Here is a 26,615-nt window from a genome sequence, read left to right on the forward strand (position 1 = left end):
GAGGAGGAGGAGAAGTAGTGTCCAATGTGGCTCTGGCACTTTCTGGGCCTCTGGCAGGTGTTGATAAGGGTTAGGGAGAGGACATGACAGCATAGCCTGCAGAATCACATTTCTAGGAAGTGGCCACACGCCCACCTTTATCTTCAGAACCTGCCCCCCCACCCTAAGGTTAGGAACCAAGGCCAAATCTCAGTTCACCCCAGGCTAGACTAGAGGTCACTGCCGTATGCTAGCAGATAATGTTCCTCCTGATCTGGGTAGCTTTCTCAGGAATCAGGCGCAGAGTTAATCAAGTGATGGGCATCTCTTCCCATCATTTCCCAGGAGCCTCCGGGAGACACCTCATCATATGAGTCATTTCAGAATGCCGTGTGATGGGGGGGACGCATTTCCTGGGGTACCCCATCCACAACCCTAGCTCCATCATGGCACACCTTAACAGGGTGGGGAGAACTGATAATGGGGCCCCCAGCCCATCACCCACACACAACAGACATGACCCTTCCTGTGGGACAAGGAACCAGCTGTGACCGTCTGTGGCCACACCAACTCCTGGCTTGCCACTGCCAAGGCTGAGGACACAGTGAGCGTAGCTTGTCCCTGTGCCTCAGTGTCCCCATGTGTTTGAGTGAGAATACAGGCGTGAGACGATGGCTGGGCTGGGAGAATCCCACAAGTCCCCCATCTCCTCACTCCTGCTCATCTTCCCGCCAGCGAGTGGCCAGAGGCCAGCACAGATCCCAGAGATGCCATTACAGGGAAACAAGCTTTTCTAGAAGATTACTCTCCCTTGTACCAAGCGATGTCACACTGCACTGGGCAGATTCCTCACATCTCCATCTTATGTACCTCACCCACCCTGCACTGGGCTGTGTGTGGCCCTCACAGGCCACACCCACAGGAGGACAGGGCCCCACTCCCAAAGCTCCCAAAGTAGTAGAGGTGGAAGGTTCTGGAAGGTTCTGGAAGAAGTGAAGGGACGCTGCGGGTGATTAGCAGTGATTTATTGAGGACACAAGGGAACGCCTACCAGGCCCAGGCCAGCGCAAAGCTCGCACTCAGTAGAAACCCTCAGGATCAGAGTCCGAGTCGGTGCCTAGCTGGTTCTGGATCTGACTCTGCTTTCGGTACAGGGCGGCCACCTGCAGAGTGCAGGGATGGTGGGGTATGTATGTGTGGGGGTGTTCAGCCAGGCCCTCCCCCCAGCCCAGCCCAGCCACCCTCCCGCCCCTCACCTGGGTGCTGGTGGTGGCCTGCTCAGGCTCCTTGTCTTCGCGGACACGGACGAAGCGAGGGAAGCGCAGGGAGATGCCCTTCTCGCTATCCACCTGCGGGAGGTGCCAGTGTTGGGGGGGGGCTCCACAGGGGCCGCCCAGTCTCCTCATGCCCAGTCTACCCCAGCCTCAGTTTCCTGATCTGTACCATGGGGGCTGAGCGATGGGGTGTGGAAGGACTGAAGAGGGCGTTGTGGGGAGCAGTGGCTCCTTGTCTGGAATCCCAGCTACTCTAGTGGCTGAGACAGTGAGGACCGTGCGTGGTTCGAGGTTGGCCTCAGCAAACCATCCGTGAGGCCTCCTCTCAAGCGCTAAGCTAGACCGGGGTCCGGGCCGAGTCACTCACCAGGCCTCGGGCGGCGGGGTAGATGGGGGAGAGGGAGAGGTCCGCACACTTCACCTCCCACACGGCGCGGGGGTCCAGCCAGTGATCAGGGGCCACAGCGCCGTCGGCGCGCACATAGGGGCGCGGGGTGGGCAGCACCAGCTCCTGTGGTGAGGGGGGGTCACAGGAAAGGGGCAGGTCTCACATCCCAGGTCTGGGGTGGGAGAGGGGGAGGGTACGGGAAGAGGGCGAAAGGCCTTAAAGTGGCAATGCTGGGCACAAGAGGAGGTGGTGAGAGGAGGAATACAGTGGTGGGGCCTGCAGGGCACCCTTCCCTGGGCGTTGCCCGGTGATACTTGGCACTTGGCTTGGGCACCCTGGCAGCCCACTGTGCCTGTGGAGCCCCAGCCTGTGGGGGTGGAGGGGGGGGGTGGCTCACCCGGAGGCTCTGGTAGTGTGTATCTAGCTCCTCGTCGCTGAAGCCGGTCCCAAGCTGTGGAGGGCACAGATGGGTAAGGACGTGGCTGGGTGAGGCAGGGGGTGAGGGGGCAGGTAGGGAGGACGTGGGTGGATGAGGGAGGTGGACGCATCCTTCACTTGCCTCACCCCTGCGGACACAACACTAGGAAAGGGGAGCCCTTTGCGTGGAGGAGAGGAGCTGATCGGTCTGCATGACAGGAGGTCCCCCTAGGAGTCTAAACTACGTTCCCTCCCACTTCTGCAGGGAGCACCCAGCCCCCAGCACCTTGCATATGGCCTGCAGTTCCTCGCTGTCCTCGTCGTAGGCGGCCAGCAGGAAGCCCCCATAGCGGCCGGCCCGCTTCCCCCGGCCCAAGTAGGCACCAATCACCACGAGGTCCAGGGTGTCCCCCACACCATCCAGGTAGTCCTTCTTCAGCTGGGAAGGGCATGGGGGATGGGGGAGGGGTGAGAGGCACTGCCCCAGGAGGGGACACAGCCCTGGGGGACTGGGGAATCATCCCTGTTTTGCTTTTGTTGCCTTGCTTGGTATCCCAGGCTGACTTGGAACTTGAGATTCCCAGCCTCTGCCTCTCCAGTGCTGGGATTATAGGAGCACCCCAGGGTGCCTGGCGGGCATCACCTGGATGCTCTCTCTCCCTCACTCCACTGCGCCAGGCAGGGGCTGTGGGTGTGAGATTGGGTAGTGGGTGCGCAGCTGCACAGGCTACAGGGGCCATCACCGGCCCAAGGAAAAACGTGAGGCAGGGTATGGACCCACGGCGGCCTCTGGTCCACAGGACAGGGGAAACACAAAGGCCCAGTGGCCTTGCACGCCCCTTGCCCGTCCCCACTGACACCTGCGCCTCACTCCAGGGTGACTGGACAGCCACTGCAGAAACAACTGCACCCAGGGCCTGTGTGAAGGATGCTGCTGATGCCCTAAAACTTCTAGAAAATTCTTATGTCTCCTGGTGGTCCAGATCCTGCTGGCTTCCAGCCTGATGGCCAGCCCTGTCCTAGTGCTGGGACGTGGCCCACAGGGGACTTTTCTGGAAACGCAGAGACCCCAGGCCCTCGCTGTCCCGTGAGCAGGCAGCATGGGGTCACCTTGAGCCAGTTGTGCGAACGCTTGGCGATCTCATAGGTGGCATCCACATCCAGCGTCTTCACCATGAGTCCCTCGCACGAGTCTGCAGGGACAGGCAGCATGACCCACAATGCCCTGGGACTGGGTTGGGGTGGGGGGGGTGGCAGAGGGGTTCCCCACCTTTCACTGACTGCTCCAGGAACTCAGCAATCTGCTCTGTGTCCTTGGTGTCTAAGGAGGTGGCGAAGACGAACTCGCCCTCCATTTCCACGAAGTTGTCTCGGAGCAACTGCCGGCGCCGGGACAGCGGCTCCCGGACCAGGGACTACAGAGAGGATGGGCGGAGGGGAGGATGGACACGATGACCATGACCACCAGGCTGGAATACACGCTCTGCCCCAACTCTGGGGCTGTGCTCTGAGCAAACCCTACGGCTAGGTGGGGTAGTGCACACCTGTAGTCCTGGCACATTGGGAGGCTGAGGCTGGGAGCTCTCTACTTCCAGCCTGAGCTACACAGTGAGACTGTCGCCACCAAATAAACGCCCCCCACCCCCACCCCAATCCTCCTAGAAAAAGGCCCACAGAAAAGCCGGGCGCCGGTGGCTCGTGACTGTCATCCTAGCCACTCAGGAGGCTGAGATCTGAGGATGGCGGTTCAAAGCCAGCCCAGGCAGGAATGACCATGAGACTCTTATCTCCAATGAGCCACCAGAAAACCCAGTGTGCCAAGCTCGGCACCTGTGGCTTCAGCTCTGGGGAACGGAGCCCCGGCTTCTCTGACAGTAGCCACTGGCCTCTCCCAAGCCATCCGTCCATGCTCACAGCAGCCCAGCCCAGTTGCAGCGCTGCCACTCGGTAAGACAAGGGAGGAGACCAGAAAACCAGGGGAGGAGCCTCATCTTCTGGCTCCACCCCCTGCCCCCCAGCCCTGCCCCAGCCTGGGTGCTCACCTCGCCATTAAGATAGATGAGGTCGAAGGCGTACAAGCACACCTGCACCTGAATCTCTGACGCTTCCACCTCCTGCATGGGGCAGAATAGAGGTCACGAGTGGAGAGGTGAGGTGCTCTGCTGAGTCCCGGCCCACCATGTCTTAGCTAAGGGTGTACACCAGGCAGAGCTGAGACACAGCTGGCCCTAGGCCTGACAAATTAGGACGGCTCTGATAATCCTACCTTTACTCCCTCACCAGCCCCCTTCATTCAGACATAAAGGGGAACCTGCTGGGGTACAGATTGTAGGGGCTCCTGGGTGTACCTTTCACAGTAAAAGGACAGAGATGCAGAAGAGACCTGTGCCCTTTCTCATTGGGATGCTGGGATTAGAATGTGAGGGCTGTAGCATTAGCAGCCACTTTGTCAAAGGAAGGACGTCTGCATGCAGACCAACATTCTCCTTCTAGGACGTGGGAACTGGACGAAACAGACCGTGTGGGGCTGTGACAGGCAGAGAACAAGCTGACCGTACCTTGCGTTTGCGGGTAGTGAGCACCTGGAATGGCTGGATCTGCTTCTTTTCCCGGTCCCAAGCCACCGCCTCGGTGTCCAGGATGAAAGACGTGACCGAAGGGAGTTTAATCTGCATGGTGAAGGAGGAGACCCAGCTGGGGGCGTTGCAGGATGACCGAGAAATAGAAGGGAAGCCACCATTTCTCCTGCAATCCCCACAATTCCCTGACAAAGCAGGTGACGTCAAGAGCCATGCACGATCACCCCTGCCCAGGGCTGGACATTGGAGCCTCTGTGCCACGTGGCCTGGCTCGACTATCCCCCCTCCCCTCAGCCTGTGTCTCATGGTGCCTGCCCTCTTTCCTATTTCCTTTGTGTAAGTCAGCTTTTCCTCCACGGGCCCATGCAGCAGCGGGAATTCCTGACCGAGACAGCGTGCAGGAATTTCTGCACAGGCAAGTGCCTAAGCATATGCCACTTCTGGTACGTGGAGGGCAGAGGGGACAGGATGCTGGGCTGAGGCAGGAGACACTGGTGTGTGTGTGCCAGTCCTGGGGCTTCAACCCAGGACCTGGATACTATTGTGATCAAACAGCTGGTGTTCTGCCACTTGAGCCACTGCTCCACTCCAGCTTTGTTGGTGCTTTATTGGAGATAAAGAGTCTCGTGGACTTTCCTGCCTAGGCTGGCTTTGAACTTGATCCTCAGATCTCAGCTTCCTGAGTAGCTAGCATTACAAGCGTGAGCACCAGCACCTGGTTGAGAAGACACTTCTAGGTGACGAAACCACATGGTGATTCAACTTGTCAGAACTCAGCAAACCACGTACCATACTTGCTAAATCAGAACCCTTACACCCCACTGCACCCCCTGCGTGGCGCCTGCACCAGGCACAATTCCTTGCGTGCAGGAAGCCATTGCCTAACTAAGGGCAGACAAAGGGACACAGGAACTTTCCAGAGTGGCCCAGGGCCCTCTGGGTGCAGAGAAAGCCCCGGCTCCACGCCCAGCCCTGTCCACCCCGCCTGTGGCTTCTGAGACACCAGGTCCTGTCCCGTCCCATCCAGGCCCCCAGCCTCAGCTGCACAGCTGGCCACAGGACCCAAGTGGGGAGTCCGTGGGCAGGGGGACAGCTAAGAAAGAGTTCTTCCCCACCAGAGCACAGGCTGGGATAGGTCAGCCAAGGGTGGTGGAGGCCACAGCGGATTGGGTGCAGGGGACGCTGGTGCCACGCTGTGCCAGCCTTCGGATGTAGGGAGTGAGTCACATCTGCTCACGCTGCAGCTAACCCCACCCTTCATGTGGAGGTGTGTGTGGGGGGGGAGGATCCCGCACTGCCCTGGCAGTGGAGGGGGGCGGGGGCGTGGAGGATCCCGCACCTTGGGGATGCGGCTGATGATGTCGGGGTACCTCCCCGTGTTGTCCTCCTGGTTCCTGCTGAAGATCTTCACCTCCCCGCCTTCCTCGAAGTGGATCTGCCATGGCGTGGGCAGAGGGAAGGAATCAGAGGCGCACTCCCCCATGCAGCTCCCTTTTGGTCCCTTCCATCCCACCGCCACTGCTCAAAGGCTCTGGAATGCTCCAGAGGAGGAATCTGGTGAATCTGCTGCACACCTGCGCCCTCTGTCCGTCATATTTGTACTCGCAGGTGAAGGCCGCCTCGTCGAAGCGTTTCAGGACCTCGGCGACACCTCGAGTGGGGTGGGCCAGCATGGGTTTCAGCGGGACCCCTGGGAGGGAGGGAGGCAAGTTAGGGGAGACTGAGGCAGGGGGAAGGGTAGGCGGTCCCCACAGCCCTGCCTCGCCCAGTGGCACAGTGTTGTGTGTCCGCTTTCCACCCGGAAGGACAAAGGTCAGCACCTTCGGGGAAGCAGATCTAAGACATCCACACTGCCCCCTATCCCGGGGATGGCTGGGCACAGCTCTGCACAATGGGCCATGGACACCTATGGTGTGTCACAGGCTACTATGGGCCAGTCTGCTGCCTTTTGGGGCATCTGAGTCTCAGAGGGTCCCAGTGAGTGGGGGAGGGGGTACCTGGACTCAGCTTGCAGTGCTCCGGGAGCCGCTCCAGGCCATGTTCCAGTAGCACGGGCACAATGCGGTCCAGGTCGGGCACCTCGCTGGGGGGAGGGGGAGGGTACACGCTGCAGAGCCTGCACAGCTTCGCTGGTGCCCGTGGCAAGGGCCACTGCCAGGGTGTTTGTGGGACACCCGCCTGCCTCTGTCAGCTGCTGGAGACCATTTCCCAGTGACTTCATTTCACACTTGCCCCCTCCCTGCCGCCCTCATGCCTTCACTGTCAAATCCTGGCCAAGGCCTTGTCAGTAGCCTTGAGCTTGGTACCAGTCCTGTCTAGATTGCCCTCTTGCTCTCTGCCAGCCGGCCGTGGCATCACTACTGTGGGCCAGCTGTTGTCCATTGCTCCCCGCTGTGTCTCACCAGAACGTCTGCTTCAGGACCAGGGCCTGCTCCTCCAGCCATGTCTTCCGGGCCTCCGCCGTCCTGCCCTTCCCAGCATCCACCACAGCTGGGGGGAATCCTAAGGGACATTCACCAGGGCTTAGGGCGGCTCAGCTGCCCCTGGCTCCCGGGACCCATCAAGGTGTAGCCAGGGGACTCACCTTGGCCTGGGGGCGTGAGGCTCACGGCCTGGGCGAGGGCAGCCAGCACCGATTGCTCCGCCAGCCCAAGGCGCAGCCGTCCACTCAGGGACCTGGGAGAGAGCAGTGTGAGGTAGGCCGGCGGCCCCTTTGCAGACTTGCCTTGTTCTAGTTCCCCCCATCCAGTCCCCTCCTGACCCACTCAGCAATCACAACAATCCTGGGGGGGCTGGAGGTCAGTGACCCCATTCCACAGATGTGGAAACTGACCACTGGCCTTCCTGGGGGTAGATGCAGGCACCCCTAACACCAGCTGCTGAGACAGGGTGGGTGCAAGGAACTGAAATGTGGCTCCCCACTGGGCGTGGTGATACGGCCCCACCTGGCCTGCACTAGTGGCTTAATGTCCCTGCCTTCACCTGCTCTGGCAAGGGGGTGAAGAGCACAGAATGCACCTCAGAGCAGCTGGGGAAACTGATAGCATGGCCCACTTCACACAGGGCACATCACCTAAAAATGCTCTTTCCACTGCCTAGCTCAGGCCAGGGCAGACGTCACCTATCAATCACAGCACGCGTTACCCATCCACCACAGGACCCTTCTCCAGGCAAAGAAAAGGACTGAGCTTCCCCCAATTTTTCTCCTTTGCTGGGTTCCTAGGCCCCTGTCCGGCCCCAAGGCCACCCCTCACCTGCCACCCCCCCCCCCCACACACACACCTGGCGATGTACCGGGCTTCCGAGTGGCGGCAGGCAACGAAGAGACCTTTGATGATGTCTATCTTCTTGGCAGTGGACTGGAGAGGAGGGAGAGCGGGGACCTGGCAGTCATCTCACTGTGGGTCCAGCGCCCCGTCCTCCCTCCTCCCCACCCACGCTTCCTGACTCCCAGGACCTTTGTCTTGGGGTGATAAAAGAAATTCATATTCGTTGTCACCCTCCCTCCCTCATTGTCCAGTGAGCATGTGCCCAGTCCTGACACCAGCAGGGGCGCATGGAGCCCTGGGATCTCTGGAGCTCCCAGTGTTGAGAGTGGAGAGGGGTGAACCAGAGATCCAGTCCAGGAAGCAGATGTCCTGCCATGGCTGGCTTTAGGCCCCAAGATAATGGGGGTGCCGGGACGAGTCTCCCCCCCACTTACAGCACTGCCGGTGAGGCTGGCGATGTCACGGAACTTGTTGAAGACGCCGGCGGCGGAGAGCGGCGGCGGATGCAGCATGAGCCGCTGCGTGCTGCGGCTGCTCTCGGCCACCAGCCCCACGTCGCCCTTCTCGGCCGCCTCGGCACGGATGGACTCCAGCTGCCGGCCTGGTGGGGGGAAGGCAAGGTGGGGGTGAGTAGGGCAGGGTGGCTGTGTGTCCATTCCCTGGTGTGTGTGTGGGGGGAACCTCCTCCTGTTGCCAGGTGTCCGATGCCTGTGGTCAGGTGTGAGGCGCACACGAGGGTGAGTGGGGAGGTGGTGGCGGCCATCACCAGCAGGGCAGGGGCGAGGTGGGGTCACGGGGAGCAGGGAGGACTGGACCCTCATCCTAGCTGGCCACCGACACCCTCTCTGATTGCCAACCTCCACCGGGCCTCGACTGTTCTCACACCTGGCTCCACAGCGACTCTAGCAGCTAGAAGAAGCCGGGTCCTTGTTCCTGCCCTCCTTCCCCCTTGCCCTGCAAATCTCAGCCTCTCACCCACTCAACCCCCTTCCCCTGCCCACCCCCCCACCGCCCCTGGGTGCACCCACAGTGGTTTCACCTCCCTTCAAAGCCTTCACATCCCGCCGCCCCCCCCCCACCTGTGGCCTGGGCCACGGCCTTGAGGAGGACGCCGTCGCCGACGCCCAGCTCCAGGCCCTGCTGCGGAGGCCCCAGGCGGCTGAGGCTGAGGTAGAGGACCGGGAGCAGGTCTGGCGGTGACAGGGCCACCACGGAGCGCAGGAAGTTGCTCAGTGTCTCCACCATGCGGAGCCTGGAGGAGGGAACGGGGGCGACCATGGGGGTCCTCAGGGGCAGCGTGGGGAGCAGAGCGAGCAGGGGAAAGGCAGGAAGGGCCTGGGCCATGGGCACCATCCCAGGGCCATGAGCACTCCCCTCCCCGGGGTAGCTTCTCAGCAAGGTACAGGGGATTGGCCCTGAGCTCACGCATGCGCACTGAGAATCCCCCGCCCCCCACAAGGCTCGTCCTTATTAAGGCCCACAATGGATAGAAAAAAAAAAAAAAGAAGCACAGAAAGATGGTGGGGCCAGCCTAGGGCTTCGGTCTGAGGTTCGAGAACACACTCACACACTGCTACGCTGCTTGGGGAATTCAACCATTTCTGGGGCCTGCCTAGAATGCACGAGACATGAGGCCCACTCCACGGCCCCAGGCCTGGCCACTCACCGAGCGGACACCTCCTCGATCTTCTCAAATGTCCGCGCCACAGCCAGGAAAGGGACCCTGGGAAGGGAGACACACAGAGCCCTTCAACAGACCACCCTGCACCCCGCACTTGGGGGGGTGGCCTCCCTGCACCCCACGCTGCCCTGTGCTACCCCTTTCCACGTTGCCACATCCCCAAACAGTGAGACACAGCACGGCTCCCCCTGCCCCCCTCCACAACAATGGTGTCCCCATGAGACCCAGTATCCAGGGCGGGGTGAAAAGCAGGAAGCTCACTTCTGGCCAGGGTTCCAGCAGGCGTCCTCGATGGGGTGGTAGTTGTTCTTGCCAGGATTGTAGCTCATCGGGTCCAGGGGTCTGTGGGAGGCACAAGGGAGATGAGCCTGGGTAGATCTCTGAGTCAGACAAGTTATTGTCCCACAAGTGTTTCCTGAGTACCCACTGAGTGCCAGGCTGCGATCAGGAACAAGGACAGCACTGGGTCTTGTGTGTCGTCACCTCTGACTCCACGCATGTTCTTATAAAGTCCCCCTTCCTTGCTCGCCTCCAGCCCAAGTCCTCCAGCCTCAGGGCCTTTGTACTTGCTGCTCTTTTCCTCCAAACTCCCTCCCTCCTTTGCTTTAGATTGTTCACTCAAATCCAGCCTTTACCCAGTGAAGGCCTCTGGACCTTTTCGTTGAGACCTGCAACTTCCCACCTCCCCCACGCAATTCCCTGCCCCAGTGCTTACTTCTAGAAAACAAGGACTCTGTGCTGCTTACTCATGTACAACCTCCAGCAGCTAAAGCCACTGCGTACCACCACATGGTTCTCAGTCATCAGTGGAATAAATAGGTTTATCTCAACCAACTAAGGAGAAAGGTGCCACGCCTACTCCGGTGGAGTCTGCTTAGCATGGGAAACCTGCTTTCAGACCTGAGAATGGGGCTTCACAGAGACCTATCTCTGAGAATGGGACTTCACCAAAGTCTACCTCAGAGAATGGGGCTTCAAAGAGGCCTACCTCCTGGAAAGGCTGGCAAACCCCTGGGAAAGATGTGTTTCTGTCCCTGCTTTTCTTTTCTTCACTGTATAAGAGTGCCTATTAATCTTTTACTGTTTCTGCTGCTCATTGTACTTACTCATGCTCAACGTTCCCTTATTCAAAGCTCTTTCTTAAGAATGTTGACGACTCCAACATCTGATGAGTGTCTTAAAAATATGACTAACTCACCAGAGTTAAGTGCTACCCTGAAAGCCCCTCTTATGGAGGCTAGTAGACAAGTCATAAGTAAATATAAAAGTATTGGGGGTTTCATAACGACACTTCAGCAGAAGGAATTGTTTTAAGAGATTTACAAGAAGCTGTAGGCGCGGCTAGAACAGAAAGAATGTATGGCAATTGCTGGGAGAACTACTTAGGAAAAAGAATTTCCTGTTACTCTCTTTCATTTACTAAGAAACTTGCTAGATCTAGACCTCCTTGGTGCTTACTATTAAAGAAGGAACAGGAAAGATCTTATGGGACAGTTAAGGCCTCTATAGAAAAAAGTAATGGTGGGCTGGGAAGGTGGCTCAGCGGTAGAGCGCTTGCCTTGCATGCATGAGGCCCTGGGTTCGAATCCTCAGCACCACATAAGCAAAAAGAAAAAAGCTGGAAGTGGCGCTGTGGCTCAAGTGGTAGAGAGCTAGCCTTGAGCTGAAGAGCTGAGGGACAGTGCTCAGGCCCAGAGTTCAGGCCCCACGACTGGACCAAAAAAAAAAAAGTAATGGTTAATTGGTGATAAACATGAAACCCATTGTATTTCTTAAAAATAAAGGTAAAGCCGGAAACAAATGCCTATCAGGCGACTAGCTGGTGACCACCCAAGAATGAAGCCCTGCAGCAAGATTGTGTAACCTTTTGCCCTTTCTCCTGGAGACTTTTGCTATAAAAGCTTGTTATCCTCTGCATTAAATCGCACTCAGCATTCACTCCTCTTGTGTGTGAGTTGTCTGTTTGCCATCTCCCCACCTATTCCAGTTCCTCCACTAGGTGTCCTCCGTCGTCCCGACAGAGCCGGTCCATGGCAGAAAGGCCTTATAAACACCTGACTGTCTGTGTCGTCCGGCCCTTGCTGAGGGGAAAGTTCGGCCGGGGATGAACATCAGCCAGACTCCAGCCCTGGATGGAGACCCGCCAGCTGCACCCCTCCCATTCAGATGCTCACGATGGGGCCCATTACAGAAAAAGTTGGCCGAACCCTGTGGGCAGTGGGACACAGGTACGGAAAAAGGGAGCACACCAGGTCACACTCACCCCTTGGCCGCTTTCTTCGCAGCACCCAACTCCTCTCCTTTTACTTCCGCCTTGACCACGGGCTTCCGGGGGGCTGGGGAGGAAGCCAGGAAATGGTGGGTACTTCCTCCCCACAGCCCTTCTCCATCCAGCACCCATCTTCTAGATGCACAGTTGGGGGTGGGGGGGAGAGGACTCACTGAAGAAGCTGCTGAGCGTGCGGGGGGCTTTGGGAAGGGGCTTGCTTGGCTCCTCCTGCCGCTGCTTCTCCTCCCCTGGCTGCTTCTTTTCCCGCTGCTGCTTCTCCTCCTCTGGCTGCTTCTCTTCCTGCTGCTGCTTCTTCTCCCCTGGCTGCTTCTCCTCCTGTTGCTGCTTCTCCTCTCTTGGCTGCTTCTCCTCCCCTGGCTGCTTCTCTTCCTGCTGCTGCTTCTCCTCTTCCGGCCGCTTCCGCTTGCCCGCCGCCCTGGGCGCAGGGCTGCTTTCTGTCTTGGTTGGAGTCCGGGCTTCTACAGGCACAGGGCAGCCAGTGATGGCCTATTTCTACCTCTAGACTTTCTTAACTCCGAGGTAACCATGTCCTGTGGGCAGGAAACCTAGCCAGCTGTGCCCTCTCCTCTGGGCAGCCAGACACAATGCCTCCACAGCCCGATGCTTACACACTGCTAACCAAGGTGATGGCTGCGTTGGGCTTCAACGCTTAGAACTGTTGGTTTAATGAACAAAGCTCCCCACAGAGCAGAGTCTCTAGGTCTCTAGCAGTTGCTGGCTGCACCCAAGCCGCCTGTGTGAGGACAACGCAGGGGTGGCAGACACCCCAGCGTGAGATGTAGGGTGACCACACTGTCTCTCAAGTTCTAGAACTCAGCCTGGGCACCACTGAACAATCAGTGCCAGGCTGGGTCGCAAACAACGTGCTGTGGGGTGAACAGCTCTCCTGCGACCCCATGCACGGCAATAAATGACACTCACAACCTAACCTACCACTGCCTCCATGTCTCCCTTAAACATGAACTTGTTTCAAAGGACTTTCCCCCCTCCCTCCTCAAAGACATCTGAACACCAAATCAGGGCCATGGGACTGGGGCAAGGTGAGACACTCACTGGGGGACTTCGGGGGTGTCGCGGGCTGGTCCTCTTCCTCTTCTCCTTTTGGTTTTACCACATTGGTCTCTGTGGGGCTGTCTCTTGGGGTCTCTGCTTCTGGAGATAAAGAGAAAAATGGGCAAAAACTCACTTGGCCACTCCACTAGCCTAGGGCATTTCTGTCTACTGTAGGGGGGCTCGACCTTCCACATCTCTGGGCTCCATACCTGCAGATTCCAGCAGCCATGGACAGATTTTAAATAAAAACAATGTCATCTGCCAGGTGCCTGTGCTCACACCTGTAATTCCAGCTACTCAGGAGGCTGAGATTTGAGGATTGAGGGTCAAAGCCAATCTGGGCAGGAAAGTCTGTGAAACTCTTCATCTCCATTTATCCACCAAAAATGCTGGAAATGGCACTGTGGTTCTAGTGATTGAGCACTTGCCTTGAGAACAAAAGGTCAGGGAGGGTGCCTAGGCCCCGTGTTCAAGTCCCAGGACTGGCACAGAGCATGCTGAATCAACACAGCATTCTGTGTATGTCCCTGGCACAGATACTAGAGACACCACTAATAATCCACATCAGCCACCCATGGGAGGGCATGCTGGCCATGTCACTACTTCACTTTATAGAAGGAAGACAAACTGGAAAGTTCTCTAAGATAACTGAAATAGCTGCAAAATGAGCTAAGTGTGGTGATGCACACCTGTAATCCCATCCACTCGAGAGGCAGAGACAGAGACACCTTGAGTATAAGGGTAGCCCAGGCTGGGCGCCGGTAATCCTAGCTACTCAGGAGGCTGATATCTGAGGATCACGGTTCAAAGCCAGCACCGGCAGGGAAGTCCATGAGACTCTTATCTCCAATAAACCACTAGAAAACTGGAAGTGGCACTGTGGCTCAAGCGGTAGAGTGCTCACCTTGAGCTGAAGAGCGCAGGGACAGTGCCCACGCCCAGAGTTCAAGCCCCACGACCGACCAAAAAAAAAAAAAAAGGGTAGCTCAGACAAAGTCTGAGAGACTTCCCCTCCAAACAAAGGGCTGGGCGCGTGGCTCAGCAGTAGAGCTCTTGCACAGCATGTGTGAGGCCATGGGTTCGATCCCCAGTTCCTCAGCAAAGACTGCCAACTCTTAACTTGGGAAAAGATATCACCTTGGTAGAAAGAGGATAACCACTCTGCCCTATCCACCTGTGTATCAGCAACACCTAGAACCCCAACTCACAGTCCCATGTGATGTGTAGCTCACCAGAAACTGCCATAGGAAATTGAATTTCTAGCAGTGAAAACCTGCCAAGGGAAACCTGTGCTCACTGAAAACCTTTTACTAAACAAACAAAAGCCCAGTTGTCCAACAGGGTTGTGAATGGCAAAAATCTCAGGCCTCAAATGATAATAGATCTGGTTTTGGTTTTGCTTTGAACTCAGAGCCTGGGCGCTGTCCCTGAGCCTCTGTGCTCAAAGCTAGTGCTCTACCACTTGAGCCACAGCTCTACTTTCTGCTTTCTCTGAGTAGTTTATTGGAGAGAATAGTCTCACGGACTTTCCTGCCCAGGCTGACTTTGAATTGCCATCTTCAGATCTCAGCTTCCTACTGAGTAGCTAGGATTATAGGCGTGAGCCACCGGGCTCCCATACCTGGCTCTTTATGGCTATTTCTCCTGTCACATGTGGGAGAAGCGCTAGGATTATAGGCGTGAGCCACCGGCGCCCATATCTGGTTCTTTATGGCTATTTCTCCTGTCACGCACGTGTGGGAGAAGCAGGAACTTTAGGGCAGAGGCCCACAGTTACTTCCTCAAAGGAAACGCAGTGGCACCTGCTGGACACGATCTGAACTACAAGCTCAAGATACTTAAAACTTCCAGGACAGTTAGCCCAAAGTCCCCGTGGGTTCCCAGTGCCCAGTCTCACCAACTACAAATGAAAGTTATCCAAAACCATATAGTATGCACTAAATGTGTGAAGTGTTTCCATTTTGGTTTTCCAAAGCAGGGTATCTACCTTACCCATGTTGACCTCAAGTTTTGATCATGAGCTACCTAGCCTAGCTTCAGACCTCTCTTCTGGTCACCATTCCCTAGTCAGCCCAGACCAACAGCTACCTCCTCAGTGCCCACACCGCACCAGGGACAGTTTGTCACCCAGAGAGAACTAAGGCGCATGAGTCCTGCATCATTTACGTAATGACTTGAGCACCCCTAAATCTAGACCCTGGGGAGTCCTGGGGCCGGCAATTCCATCATATTCCTCACGAAGAAGGGTCCTCTGCTGACTTCAGAAGTTATAAAAACCCAAGATCGTGTGTTTTAAAACCCAAATTCGTGTGGGGCAGAATGTCATCGTGGGGCAGAATGTCTGATGATTTGTAAGACCTTAACAGTTCCATTAGGAGCTATTATACACCTGTATAATATTTCTATTTTGGGGCTGGGAAGGTGGCTCAGTGGTAGAGCGCTTGCCTTGCATGCATGAGGCCCTGGGTTCGATTCCTCAGCACCACATAAGCAAAAAGAAAAAAAGCCGGAAGTGGCGCTGTGGCTCAAGTGGTAGAGTGCTAGCCTTGAGCTGAAGAGCTGAGGGACAGCACTCAGGCCCAGAGTTCAGGCCCCATGACCGGACCCAAAAAAAAAAAAAAAATTTCTATTTTGTTGCCAACCACAACTGCTTACTATTGGGATGTGCCCCAGGTGTTATACCAGGGGCACCAGGAAAATTTCACCAAGACACTAAGCCCCTCCCCGACCCCACCTGTGACCACAGCGCTCAGGATCCTCAGGTCTAGGGAAAAGTTTATTTAAAAAGGAACTGGAAACTGTCTAAAAGGAAATACTTCTAAGGGCTGAGAAGGTGGCTCAGTGGTAGAATGCTTGCCTAGCATGCGTGAAGTCCTGGGTTCGATTCCTCAGTACCACATACACACAAAAGAAAGCCAGAAATGACGGTGTGGCTCAAGTGGTAGAGTGCTAGCCTTGAGCAAAAGCAGCTTAGGGATAGTGCCCAGGCCCTGAATTCAAGCCCCAGGATTGGCGAAAAAAGAAGAAAAAAAAAGGAAAATACTTGTAGAAGACAAAGGCAGGAAGCTGAAGCTGTGTGATGAACCCTGAATGGAGACTGACAACAGGCGAATCCAGACGCTTCCATGGTGGTGGGGGCTGTATAGGGATTTGAGATAGCCACTGCTGACAGGCATCGAATCACAGGGCCCAAACCCTGTGTGCCCGCTCACACACATGCGCCCTGTCCTCTGGTGCCTTACCGTCTCCCTCCTTCCTCTTCTTGGCTTCTCTGTCCTTGTCCTCCTCACTCTGATCTTCCAGAACATCCTGGATCGTCCGCTTTGGGAGCTGCTTCCGAGCTGGGAAGGCAGAGGGATCGGTGGCTGAGCTCAGAGGGCAGGCCAAGCTGAGGGGGACCCCCCCCACCTCCCGAGTGGGCTGCGCCCTACCTGGCCCTCAGCCAGCCAACTGTTCCAGTACCAGCCTCAGCCCGCGAGCCCTGCTGGGAACTGGCCGGGTGACCTCAGCAGGCTACTTAAGCCCTTGGTGCCCATCTCCCCTGCCTCTGAAGAATGGCAGTAACCCCGAATAATTGATGACGATGCCACATGCTCTCTCAGTGGCGCCTGACTCCAGTGGGTGCTCTCTGTGCCCTAGCTGCACCCCTGGAAAGGTCTCCAACAGACGGAAACCAAACCTCAATGACTGATGCAGGCTGGCTCCCTAAAACTTGGAGGGGGGGAGTGGAGACACTGAGGCATGCTTCATGGCCATGGCATCCTTACAAAGCAAGCTCTGGCTGCCCATTGTAGCAGTTGGATGGCAACACACCCAAGGAAATAATCTGGCACGGGGACCCTCTGCTTCTGGGTGGCAGAAGCCATGAGGAAACACCTCAAACAGATGCAGCCTGGGGTGAAGCGGGAGAACCTTTGCGGGCACGGATGATGCTAGCACCAGGAGATAAAAGGGCAGAACTTTATAGCTGTGGAACAGCTGCACAGTTGCCAAGCGGACTAATGGGGTTCACAAAAGTGTCTGCGTCCGAAGCGTTACAGACTTCAGATCACGGGTTAGGCATGCTCCATGTGGGTCTACTTTCCAATGTGAGCTCAATTAAAATGACGTCACAGGAGAAAGCCAGTTCCTCAGCCATAGCGGAGCCATTGTGAGCACGTGGCAGGCAGGCTCAGGGGTTTCTGGGTCACATGTGGACCCCGTCCTGTCCTTCCCTGCAGCAAACTTTCCCTTCCCAAATCCAAGGACAAGGGCATCCCCACAGGTGGGCTTTCTAGGACTGAGCTGTCGTCCCCTTGTTCCTAACCCAGTGCTTGGCGTGTACATGGAGCGCCACTCAGCTTCAGTGGCCTTCCCAACCCACCCTCCCTCCTCTCTTAGAGGTGGTCTTCTTCGCCGGTCACCCTTGTCTAAGTCCAGGAGCTGAGAAGGCTCAGGCCCTTACCTGTGCGCCGCTTTGGGAATCCGGATGGGGAAGTGTCCATGGGGGAGGTATCTGGGCCAGAAGGGCTGTTCTCGGGACTTGTGCCAGAGCTGGAAGGTGAGGACTTTGGGGAGGCTGGCACAGGCTTCTAGAAAAGGAAAGAGCAGTTCTGGGTGAATAGAAAGGGGCGGGCCAATGTGGCTTCATCAGCTCACCAACTCTAGCCTGCCCTAGGGTCCTACCCCCACAAGTGCTCCATCTCCCAGGGTCACTTCCTGCTTCCAGATTCTTCCCAATGTGAACCCCAGTCACAATTCTGTGGTCTACAGTAACAGCACCTTTCATGTGTAACTATGCATATGATCACCCAACAGAAGACTACATTTCCCAGCTTCCCTCACAGCTAGTGTGGGGTTGGTCCTAAGGACTACATTTCCCAGCCTCCCTTGCTGCTAAGGGAGGTCCTGAACTTCAGTTCTATGCAATGGAGCAGGAGGGGAAATGAAGCACTCTCTCCTTCTAACAACATTCACTTGGAAAGGAGGGGCTGCACACTGCCACTCCCGAAGACAGACATCTGGGGGCAGCAGGCTGCAAAGCTCTGACTCTGAGGCTTCTAGCAGATCTGGAGCTTTCTGTGCTCATCAGAGAGAAAAATAAATCTTTCCCAAGCCAATGTTCTTTGTGAGTGTGCTATTAACCAACCACAAAGGGCCCTGGACCAGCTGCGGAGTTCAAGCCTACTGCTCTCCTCTCCACTGGATGCCGGGCCAAAGACTCAAGAGCCCACAAATCCTCATGCTGATAGCTACTAGGTTTAGCTTTGGTAGTGAGACCAAGATCTTCCCACCCCCAGGCACGGAAGATCACAAGCTAAAGGTAGAAGCTGCCTACAAAAATTTCTACCTCCAGGATGCATTCAGGCTTGTTTTACCCTTCAGCCACCTAGATAACAGTGACCTATCTGAGCAACAGTTCTCTACTCTTTCTTAGTCACAGGAGTAGCTCCTATCTCCTATCTGGATCCCTCAGGCAGGAAGCCTCAAAGGGATATTTGGAATTCTGCCCTGACCAAAGCTACACCTGCCTTGATCCTACTCAGAATACTTTCTTAAAAGACTTTTATTAGCACATATGAACTGTATACGGGAGCCTCTTTGTTCTATACATACACATAAAACATTTTGATCATGTTCATTGTTACTTTCTTATCACCCTCTTTTTCTTATCTTACCGTTTTTCATGGGCTTCATAATTTTATTTTCCTACCATCTTCAGAGCAAAGCCTAGGCTTCTAGAAACATCTGTGTTCCAGTCTCTCAAATCTATGATACATTGTATTACATGGGCAGGGGTAACAGGTTGCTCAAGGGCTGGGGTGTGGATCAGTGGCAAGGCATTTGTAGGACCTCCTACTGTGAGGTACACATTGCTTGAGTTTGGGGAACACATGTAACAACCTGGGCAGAGTGGGAACTGGAACCCTGTAGTCTAGGCACAAGCACTCGACTTGCCCACATTCCAGGAAGTCTCCACAGTCCTGAGCAGCTGCTGCCCTGGGCTCCAGGGGTAAAGAGGAAGTAGGTTTGTGCTGGCAGGGGCCTCAGGGGCCTACCTGGCCTTTGTGGGTATCGAGGGCTTCATCTTCCTCCTCCCCTTCACTGCTCAGAACCCGGGCTGCCTTCTTCGCTGGCCTCTTCACTGGAGAGTCACTTGGAGATACCACTCCATTCTGCTCCTTCAGCGCCGCCCTGCAGGGAGGCCAGGCGGCTGTGACAATAGCCACCACCATGTCCAATCTGGGTCCTCACACTTGTTAGGCAGGCTCTTGCTAAGCCAAGCCTCCACCCCTCCTTTTTAGCACCTGGGTACCATTCATCCATCTGCGGTGTAAAGACGAAGCAGCTGTGAGCCTGGGAGAGGCCCCATACCATCTCTCTCAGAACACACACAAGAGGCCACAGCTTAATCCCCAGAGCAAGGAGCCCTTATGCCAGCAAACTGGAAACCTCCTCAGTATCTACCGATGCTAATTTCTATAGTAGGTGAGTTAAGTAGAACACAAGGCAGAAGAGGGTTAGAGAAGCCCTTGCCCTTCCCCCACCTGCCTGCAGGCCCCTTACTTGGGAGGTGCAGGGGCCTCCGTCTCTCTGCTGCCTTTGGTTGTAGCCTCTTTTTCAGGCTTCTTCACTTTACCTTCATTGGCAGGTTGGAAAAATGACCTGGACAAACACAGGGGTGCAGAAGGGAAATGCTGACAGCATTGCGCCACCCAGTTACCATGCATAAGGAAGCGATGTGTGAAAAGACACAGAGCAACTCTTATGGGGAACTGGTGGGCAGCCAAAGATACTGGCCATCCAGGACCAGCTGTCCCCAGACCACTCATCTATCTCCCCGGTTTCTGGGCTCCTCCTGCCTCCCAGGTTCCTGAGCTGCATAGCCCCCCCTTCCCCTTCTGCTAGCACACTCCATTTTCCTCTTGAGATGGCCCTTTCCAGAATCCTCTCTATACATATGACATCACTGATGACCCACCACGGATACAAGACTTAAGTCTGGCCCAATCAGTACACTGTCTGCCTGGGGCCAAAGCAGCTGGCTTGGGGATAGGATGCGCTCCTAGTTTAAATATGACTTTACTTACTTTTTTTTCCCCTTTTTTTGGTGCCAGTTCTAGGGCTTAAACTCAGGGCCTGGGCACTGTTTCTGAGCTTTTATGCTCGAGGCTAGAGATCTACTATTTGAGCCACAACTCCACTACCAATTTTTAATTTTTTCAGTAGTTAGTTGGAGATAAAGAGTCTTACAGACGTTCCCCCGCTGGCTGACTCCCCAGCCCTCCCCGCCCCCTCTGCTGGCTTCAAACAACTATCCTTAGACGTCAGCCTCCTGAGTAGCTAGGATTACAGATGTGAGCCACCAGTACCTGGCTAAACCTGACTTTAAATACTGCTGGAAAAAGAGACACTCCCTCCTTTGGGAAGCCAGAGTGACTTGTAACAACATCAAAGACTACCGGGCTGACGAGAGAGAGAGAGAGAGAGAGAGAGAGATTTCCAGTGATAAAATCTGACAGCTAGACCCAACTAAGCCTGAAGCCATTATGATAAGCAATTCCCTTCCCAAGACTCCAGGCTTGTTCTCCCAGGTAAAACTGACAGGAGGCTGGGCCATCCTCTGTGTGTGTGTGTGTGCGCACGCGCACGCACCAAGTGCACATATGTGTGCACATGGGGAAGGTATTCACTGGAGTTGAGTAGGCTCTGTCTTGCTTCTGTCCACTAGATGGCGCCAGCAAGCCCCCACACCCCTAGGTTGTAACAACTGCTGACCAGAGTTAAGTTCTCCATCCCCCCCAATGAGAAATAGTAACTAAAACTAATACTCTAAGCTGGATGCTGATGGCTCATGCCTATAATCTTAGCTACTCAGGAGGCTGAGGTCTGAGGATGGAAGTTCAAAGCCAGCCCAGGGCAGGAAAGTCCATGGGACTCTTATCTCCAATAAACCAGAAAAAAGCCAGAAGTAGAGCTGTGGCTCAAGTGGTAGAGCACTAGCCTTGAGAGAAAAGCGCTTAGGGACAACACTCAGGCCCTGAGTTCAAGCCCCAGAACTAGAACAAAAAATAAAATTAAAAAAAATTAATAATACTTTAAGCTGGGTGCTGGTGGAACATACCTGTAATCCTAGCTAGTCTGAAGGCTGAAATCTGAGAATCATGGTTGGAAGCCAGCTCAGGCAGTAAAGTTCATGAGATTCTTATCTCCAATTAATCACCCAAAAACTGGAAAGTGGTGCTATGGCTCAAAGTAAGAGTGCCAGCCTTGAGCAAGAGCTCAGGGGTATTGTCTAGGCTGTGAGGTCAAGCCCCACAACTGACAATTCTACCTGTCTCCTCATAACATCTCTTCTTTTCCAGGCTGGTCATCCTGGAAATGCCAGTGTGAGGACACAGGAAGTTCTAAGGAAAGGCACAGCTATGGTGCAAGTGTGGAGCGTGAGCATGGGGCATGTGGGGTCCTTACCTGATAGTTCGTTGCATGATGGCGTCCAAATGCTCCCGTCCTCTCTCCTTCCTGGTCTTTCTTCTCCTGAAACACAAATCCAAAGACCCCTGAAGATATTGATTATGCAAAGACACCCCCCCCCACACACACAAAAAAAATCACTTCCTCAAAGGAAAAAACACCGAAAGAACAAAAACTACAACCAGAAACTCTCAATTTTATAAACCAGAATGAAGTGTAAAAGTTCCAAATGAGAGAAAAAGGGAAGATGTCGCCTTTAGCATACACAGACTTTTCATTCAATATGAAGGATTCATTGAGACCTCTTAAGATTTTTATCCAGTTTTTCTGGAGTGGCGCTGTGGCTCAAGTGGTAGAATGCTAGCCTTGAGCTAAATACCTGAGGGACAGTACCCAGGCCCAGAGTTCAGGCCCCACGACCGGCCAAAAAAAAATTGTTCTTGGGTGATCATATGAAGTCCTAAAAGTGACAGGAACCATGGCAATTTTGTGACACTGGTCAACTGTTGTGATTACACAGATCTGTACAAAGGATCAAGACACACACACACACACACACACACACACACACAGGCTTGCCCAGTTAAACACACACACACACACACACACACACACACACACACACACACACACACACACACACACACACACACACACACACACACACACACACACACACACACACACACACACACACACACACACACACACAGGCTTGCCCAGTTAAGTTGTGAATCCAGATCTGGTAATGCACTGGTGCCGATTTCCTGGTTGTGATAAGAGGCCACTGATGGGGAGGCTGGATATAAGAGTTTTACAATTTTCTATAAGCTACAATCATGACAAAAATAAAAACAGTGCTGGAGATGCATTGACAGACTGCTCTCCCTGGCATACACAAAGCCCTAGGTTCCATCCTAGCAACTCTGAGAAAAAGAAAAGTTGAGGGGGCTGGGAAGGTGGCTCAGTGGTAGAGTGCTTGCCTTGTATGCATAAGGCCCTGGTTTCAATTCCAGAAAAAGCTGGAAGTGGCGCTGTGGCTCAAGTGGTAGAGCGCTTGCCTTGAGCTGAAGAGCTGAGGGATAGAGCTCAGGCCCAGAGTTCAGATTGACCAAAAAAAAAAAAAAAAAAACACCTCACAAAGAAAAAACCCTGAAAAGATGAACAATAAAACAGAACAAAAGAATTCTCCCTGGGTACTAATATTGCCTAAAATCCCAGACATACTAAAAATTTAAGTAACAGTCAAGAGTTCAGAAGATGGTATTTAGGCCATCTGTTACCAATTTTGCTAGATGGGGAAAATAATTCTGCGTGCATTGGCAAACCCACCGAAAAAAACCCACGAAAGTGTAAAGGGCAGATCAGGTAGGGCCTTTTCAGTACTGAACTCACTTTGGCCATATTCCAGCCCTTGTGTCTATTTGGATAATACCTCACTAACTCTGCCCAGGCTGGCCTAGAACTATCAATCCCTTGCCTCTGCCTGCCAAAAGGCTGGGATTATAGGCCTGTACCACAACACCCAGCTTGGCCCAGTCTTTCTATGGATAGAGGTAAGGCCGGATTTTAGTGTGAACTATACACTTGTATTACCGGTTCAACCTTTTAAGAACTAGTAAATCTAAGCTCTAAATAACTTTTCTATTCCCCTCCCCCCCACACACACTTCCTTCTGAATCTTCCCTCTGAGGACTGCCTGACATCACCCTAGTCCACAGCCCCCACGCTCCATCCACAGTATTGTGTCCAATCCCTCCCCTCCCCTCCTAAGCTTCATCAGGCACTGGCTCTAAGACCCTTTCTGACCATCTATGCAGTAGTTTTGTACTTCTCTTTCCATACGTTACCATCTTATGGGGACCCTGTGCCCTGGTGATGAAGTGTTCAGGGAGTCCATCCTTCCAAGGGCACATGGAATGCTAGAGACAGGGCTGAGCCCGATTCACCCCCCCCCCCCCCCCAACTGTTTCTTCCAAACCCATTTCCCAGACACCAACACTTTGGTGATTTCCACCACTACTGCACATGACCTGAATGTTTTTACTTACTTTTCTTATAAAAGACTTCTTTTGCCAGGCACCGGTCATGCCTGTAATCCTAGCTACTCAAGAGGCAAAGATCTGAGGATCTCGGTTCAAAGCCAGCCCAGGCAGGAAAGTCCGTGAGACTCTTTATCTCCCATAAACCACTAGAAAACTGGAAGTGGCACTGTGACTCAAGCGGTAGAGTGCTCGCCTTGAGCTGAAGAGTGTATGGGCAGCACCCAAGCCCAGAGTTCAAGCCCCATGACAAACAAAAAAAAACAACTTCTTTTTTTCCTCCTACCCAGTCCTGGGGCATGAACTCAAGAGCTTCTTTTGTCAAGGCTAAACACTTGAGCTATTGTACCACTTCTGGCTTTGAGTAGTTTATTGGAGATGAGTCTCAAGGGGACTTTTCTGCCTGGACTGGCTTCTAACCACCATCCTCAGATCTCAGCCTCCAGAGTAGCTAGGATTATAGGCATGAGCCCCAGTGCCAGCTCTCTTTTTAAAAAAATTATTTTATTTATTTTGCCAGTCCTAAGGCTTGGACTCAGGGCCTGGGCGCTGTCCCTGAGATTCTTTTGCTCAAGGCTAGCATTCTATCACTTGAGCCACAGTGCCACTTCCCGCTTTTTCTGTGTATGTGGTACTGAGGAATCAAACCCAGGAATCAAACCATGCATGCTAGGCAAACACTCTGTCACAAAGCCACCTTCCCAACCCCCCTCCTTAAAAAAAAAAAAAAACAACTAACCAAGGTATTTATTTACTAGGTGATACTATTACACGTGCTTAAAAATCCTACTCTGGTTTATTATAGCTATTTTACAAATAAGGAATGGAGGCCCAGACAGGTTAGATAATTTGTTCAAAGTCACACAGCTTCGTGGGCTGCAGAGTCAGGTGTGGAGCTCCAGCAGCCATGTCCTTGACCACCATCCAACTTGAGGAGGAAAGGAAGGGTCTCTCTGCACTGGGATGTATTAGGATGCAGGTGGCTCTAGATCCGAGGGCTATAGAGGTGACATGAGCCAGAACCATAATGTTATCTGTGCCTCTCAACAACTTAACAGGGCACTGCTCATTTCCATCCTATTTCACCCACAAGGAAAGAAGCACCAAGTGTAGTGATACATGCCTGTGATCCCAACACTCAGGAAGATGAAACAGGAGGATTGTGAACTGTGGCTTAAGTTGTAGAGTGCTAACCTTGGGTAAAAAAGCTATGGGACAGTGCCCAGATTCTGAACACACACACACACACACACACACACACACACACACACACACACACACACACACACACACACACACACACACACACACACACACACACACACACATTACTAGCTTGGCTTGCCTTGAGTCACTGAACTCAGAGCTCATCTATGGTACAGGGGAATTCAATCCAAGTAATTTGACTCCAGTCTGCACTGAGTAAACAAAGACCCATCTTTCATCCCTCTAGACAGAAGCATGCCTCTGCAGAAGCAGAATACAGCCCCACAAAGAACAGAACAGGTCGCTAAGTTCCAGGTAGAGATGGCTGCTGAACACCAGGCCCAATGGCCAAGCCAAGTCCAGGCCTATTGTACTGCTCTACATTTGCTCAAGGTCTAGTGAGCCAAGCACTACAAACTATACAGCTGTGGAGGCTCAGACCACCCAGAACCAAACCTGAAAGAAGCAAACCAAATTAAGAAAAAAAAAAAAAGGGAATGTAGAAGAGAGACACTGTTACTCAATGGGAGCTCTGAGAACCACTCTGCTTGACTTGCACAAAAGGATATTTTTACACCTGGTACCTACTTATAGTTACCCAGGTTTTTTTGTTGCTTCAAGTTACATTCTGTTAACTACAGGGAGGGGGGAGGGTGTTAGGGAACACACTGCTTTGACACTGCTGTCTACTTTCCTACTCAAATGTCCCATGATAAAAATTTACTTTCCTTTCCCCCTCAAAAATACAAAAATAAGTCAAGCTGGGTGTGGTAGTACCAGGCTGGTACTCTCAGAATCTGAGACACGAGAAGATTCTGAGTCCAAAGACAGCTGGGGCTACACAGTACCACATGGAAGCTCTAAATTCTATCTCTGGCACGAGGCAGGGGAAAGGAAAAGGAAAACGGAGAGGAGGCAATATAATGCTAAGTTACTTATTTGAAAGGTTTCACGACCCAAGAGAAAAGGAGCAACCTAAAATTAGGAATAAGGTTATCATTTGAATCCAGGTGCCAGTGGCTCACACCTGTAATCCCAGCTACTCAGGAGGCTGAGCTCTGAGGATCAAGGTTCAAAGACAGCCCCAGACAGGAAAAGTCGGTGAGACTCTGGTCTCCAATTAATCATCAAAAAGCTAGAAGATAAAGCATCAATAAGTCCTAAGCCTCCCCTACGTGCTCCCCAGCTATGGCTTGACTGTTCTCTTTCTGGCTGTCAGGCGCTCCCTTGGATCGGCTCAGCTCCAGCATGCATCAGGCCATAGACAAGACCAGACTTCTCCCCAGCAGGATGGATCCTTCAGGAGGAGGCCTTTACCTAGGCAGACCACAGAACCCGCCTAGGCCCCAACCCCCAGAGGGACACGCCCCTCGCAGCTCACGTGAGGCGTCCTGCCACGCCCTAAAGCGGCCACAGCTTCCAAGTCGGCCCCGCCTCCCCAGGATATGCTAATTTCCCGATGACCTCCCGAGCCCACCCGCAGCGCCAGGATAATTCCCCAGGTGGCCCCGCCCCCAGCCCTCTGGCCCCTCCCCCTCCCGCGCGGCCCGACCCCTCCAAGCCTCTTTAGACCTCTTAACTACGTTCAGCTGCCAGGGTCTCGGGTCCTCAGCCCCTTCTCAGGCCGGCGGCCCGGGGCCCGCTGCCTGCGCGCGCCCTCGGCCCCTCAGCATCCCCGCGCCCGTTCCTTGGCCGCCACCGCGAACCCGGGAAACCCACGGGCCCAGAACGCTTTGCACGCTCGCCAGCCCCAGCCTCGCATTAGGCGGCTCCACTTGCCTCGCGCCTCCCCGCGAGCCGCTGCTCCGGGACGCCTCAGTCGCTCAGCTCCGAGTACCCGGCAGTCCCAGATTCGCGCCACGGAATTCGCGCGCAGACTTCGGGGGTCAGGGGGCGGGGCCGTCCGGAGGCGGGGTCAGGGTGTTGTTCGCGCCGCGGCGGCCGCCGCCACTCAAAGGATTCTGGGAGTTGTAGTCTTCCCTA

At 54.3% G+C, this 26,615-nt stretch overlaps 1 protein-coding gene across 2 annotated transcripts; it reads right to left on the reverse strand.

Annotated features, from left to right (window-relative positions):
* Nucleotides 1–989: 989 nt before the first annotated feature.
* LOC138814626 (DNA ligase 1-like) lies at nt 990–26,602 on the reverse strand. 2 transcript variants are annotated; one of them, XM_070003721.1, is made up of 28 exons: nt 26,412–26,602; nt 21,382–21,447; nt 19,477–19,575; nt 18,969–19,104; nt 17,375–17,501; nt 16,173–16,271; nt 12,931–13,026; nt 12,030–12,335; nt 11,851–11,923; nt 9,849–9,929; nt 9,573–9,629; nt 8,986–9,158; nt 8,341–8,507; nt 7,920–7,996; nt 7,222–7,313; nt 7,040–7,139; nt 6,635–6,720; nt 6,212–6,327; nt 5,977–6,072; nt 4,617–4,727; nt 4,101–4,172; nt 3,329–3,473; nt 3,169–3,251; nt 2,345–2,497; nt 2,039–2,092; nt 1,621–1,764; nt 1,236–1,328; nt 990–1,142 (listed from the first exon to the last, which is right to left on the reverse strand). In XM_070003721.1, the coding sequence occupies exons 2-28, from the start codon at nt 21,396–21,398 to the stop codon at nt 1,059–1,061; spliced, it is 2,937 nt and encodes a 978-aa protein (XP_069859822.1). In that variant the 5' UTR covers nt 21,399–21,447; nt 26,412–26,602; the 3' UTR covers nt 990–1,058. The 2 variants fall into 2 exon arrangements, with proteins under 2 accessions (XP_069859822.1, XP_069859811.1); XM_070003710.1 differs by having other exon boundaries at nt 12,931–13,029.
* Between the last annotated feature and the right edge of the window lie 13 nt (nt 26,603–26,615).

The sequence above is a fragment of the Dipodomys merriami genome, unplaced genomic scaffold, assembly GCF_024711535.1.
Source record: "Dipodomys merriami isolate MVZ:Mamm:240054 unplaced genomic scaffold, mDipMer1.0.p SCAF_106, whole genome shotgun sequence".
NCBI classification, from domain to species: domain Eukaryota; kingdom Metazoa; phylum Chordata; class Mammalia; order Rodentia; family Heteromyidae; genus Dipodomys; species Dipodomys merriami.

Bases quoted from the DNA above. Each gene is read 5' to 3' on its own strand.
- LOC138814626 (XM_070003710.1), bottom strand. The intron at 9,930-11,850 runs GTGAGTGTGACC...TGCCTCCCACAG, and splicing joins GCGAAGAAAGCGGCCAAGGG to ACCCCTGGACCCGATGAGCT. The intron at 9,159-9,572 runs GTGAGTGGCCAG...TCCCTCCTCCAG, and splicing joins ATCGAGGAGGTGTCCGCTCG to GCTCCGCATGGTGGAGACAC.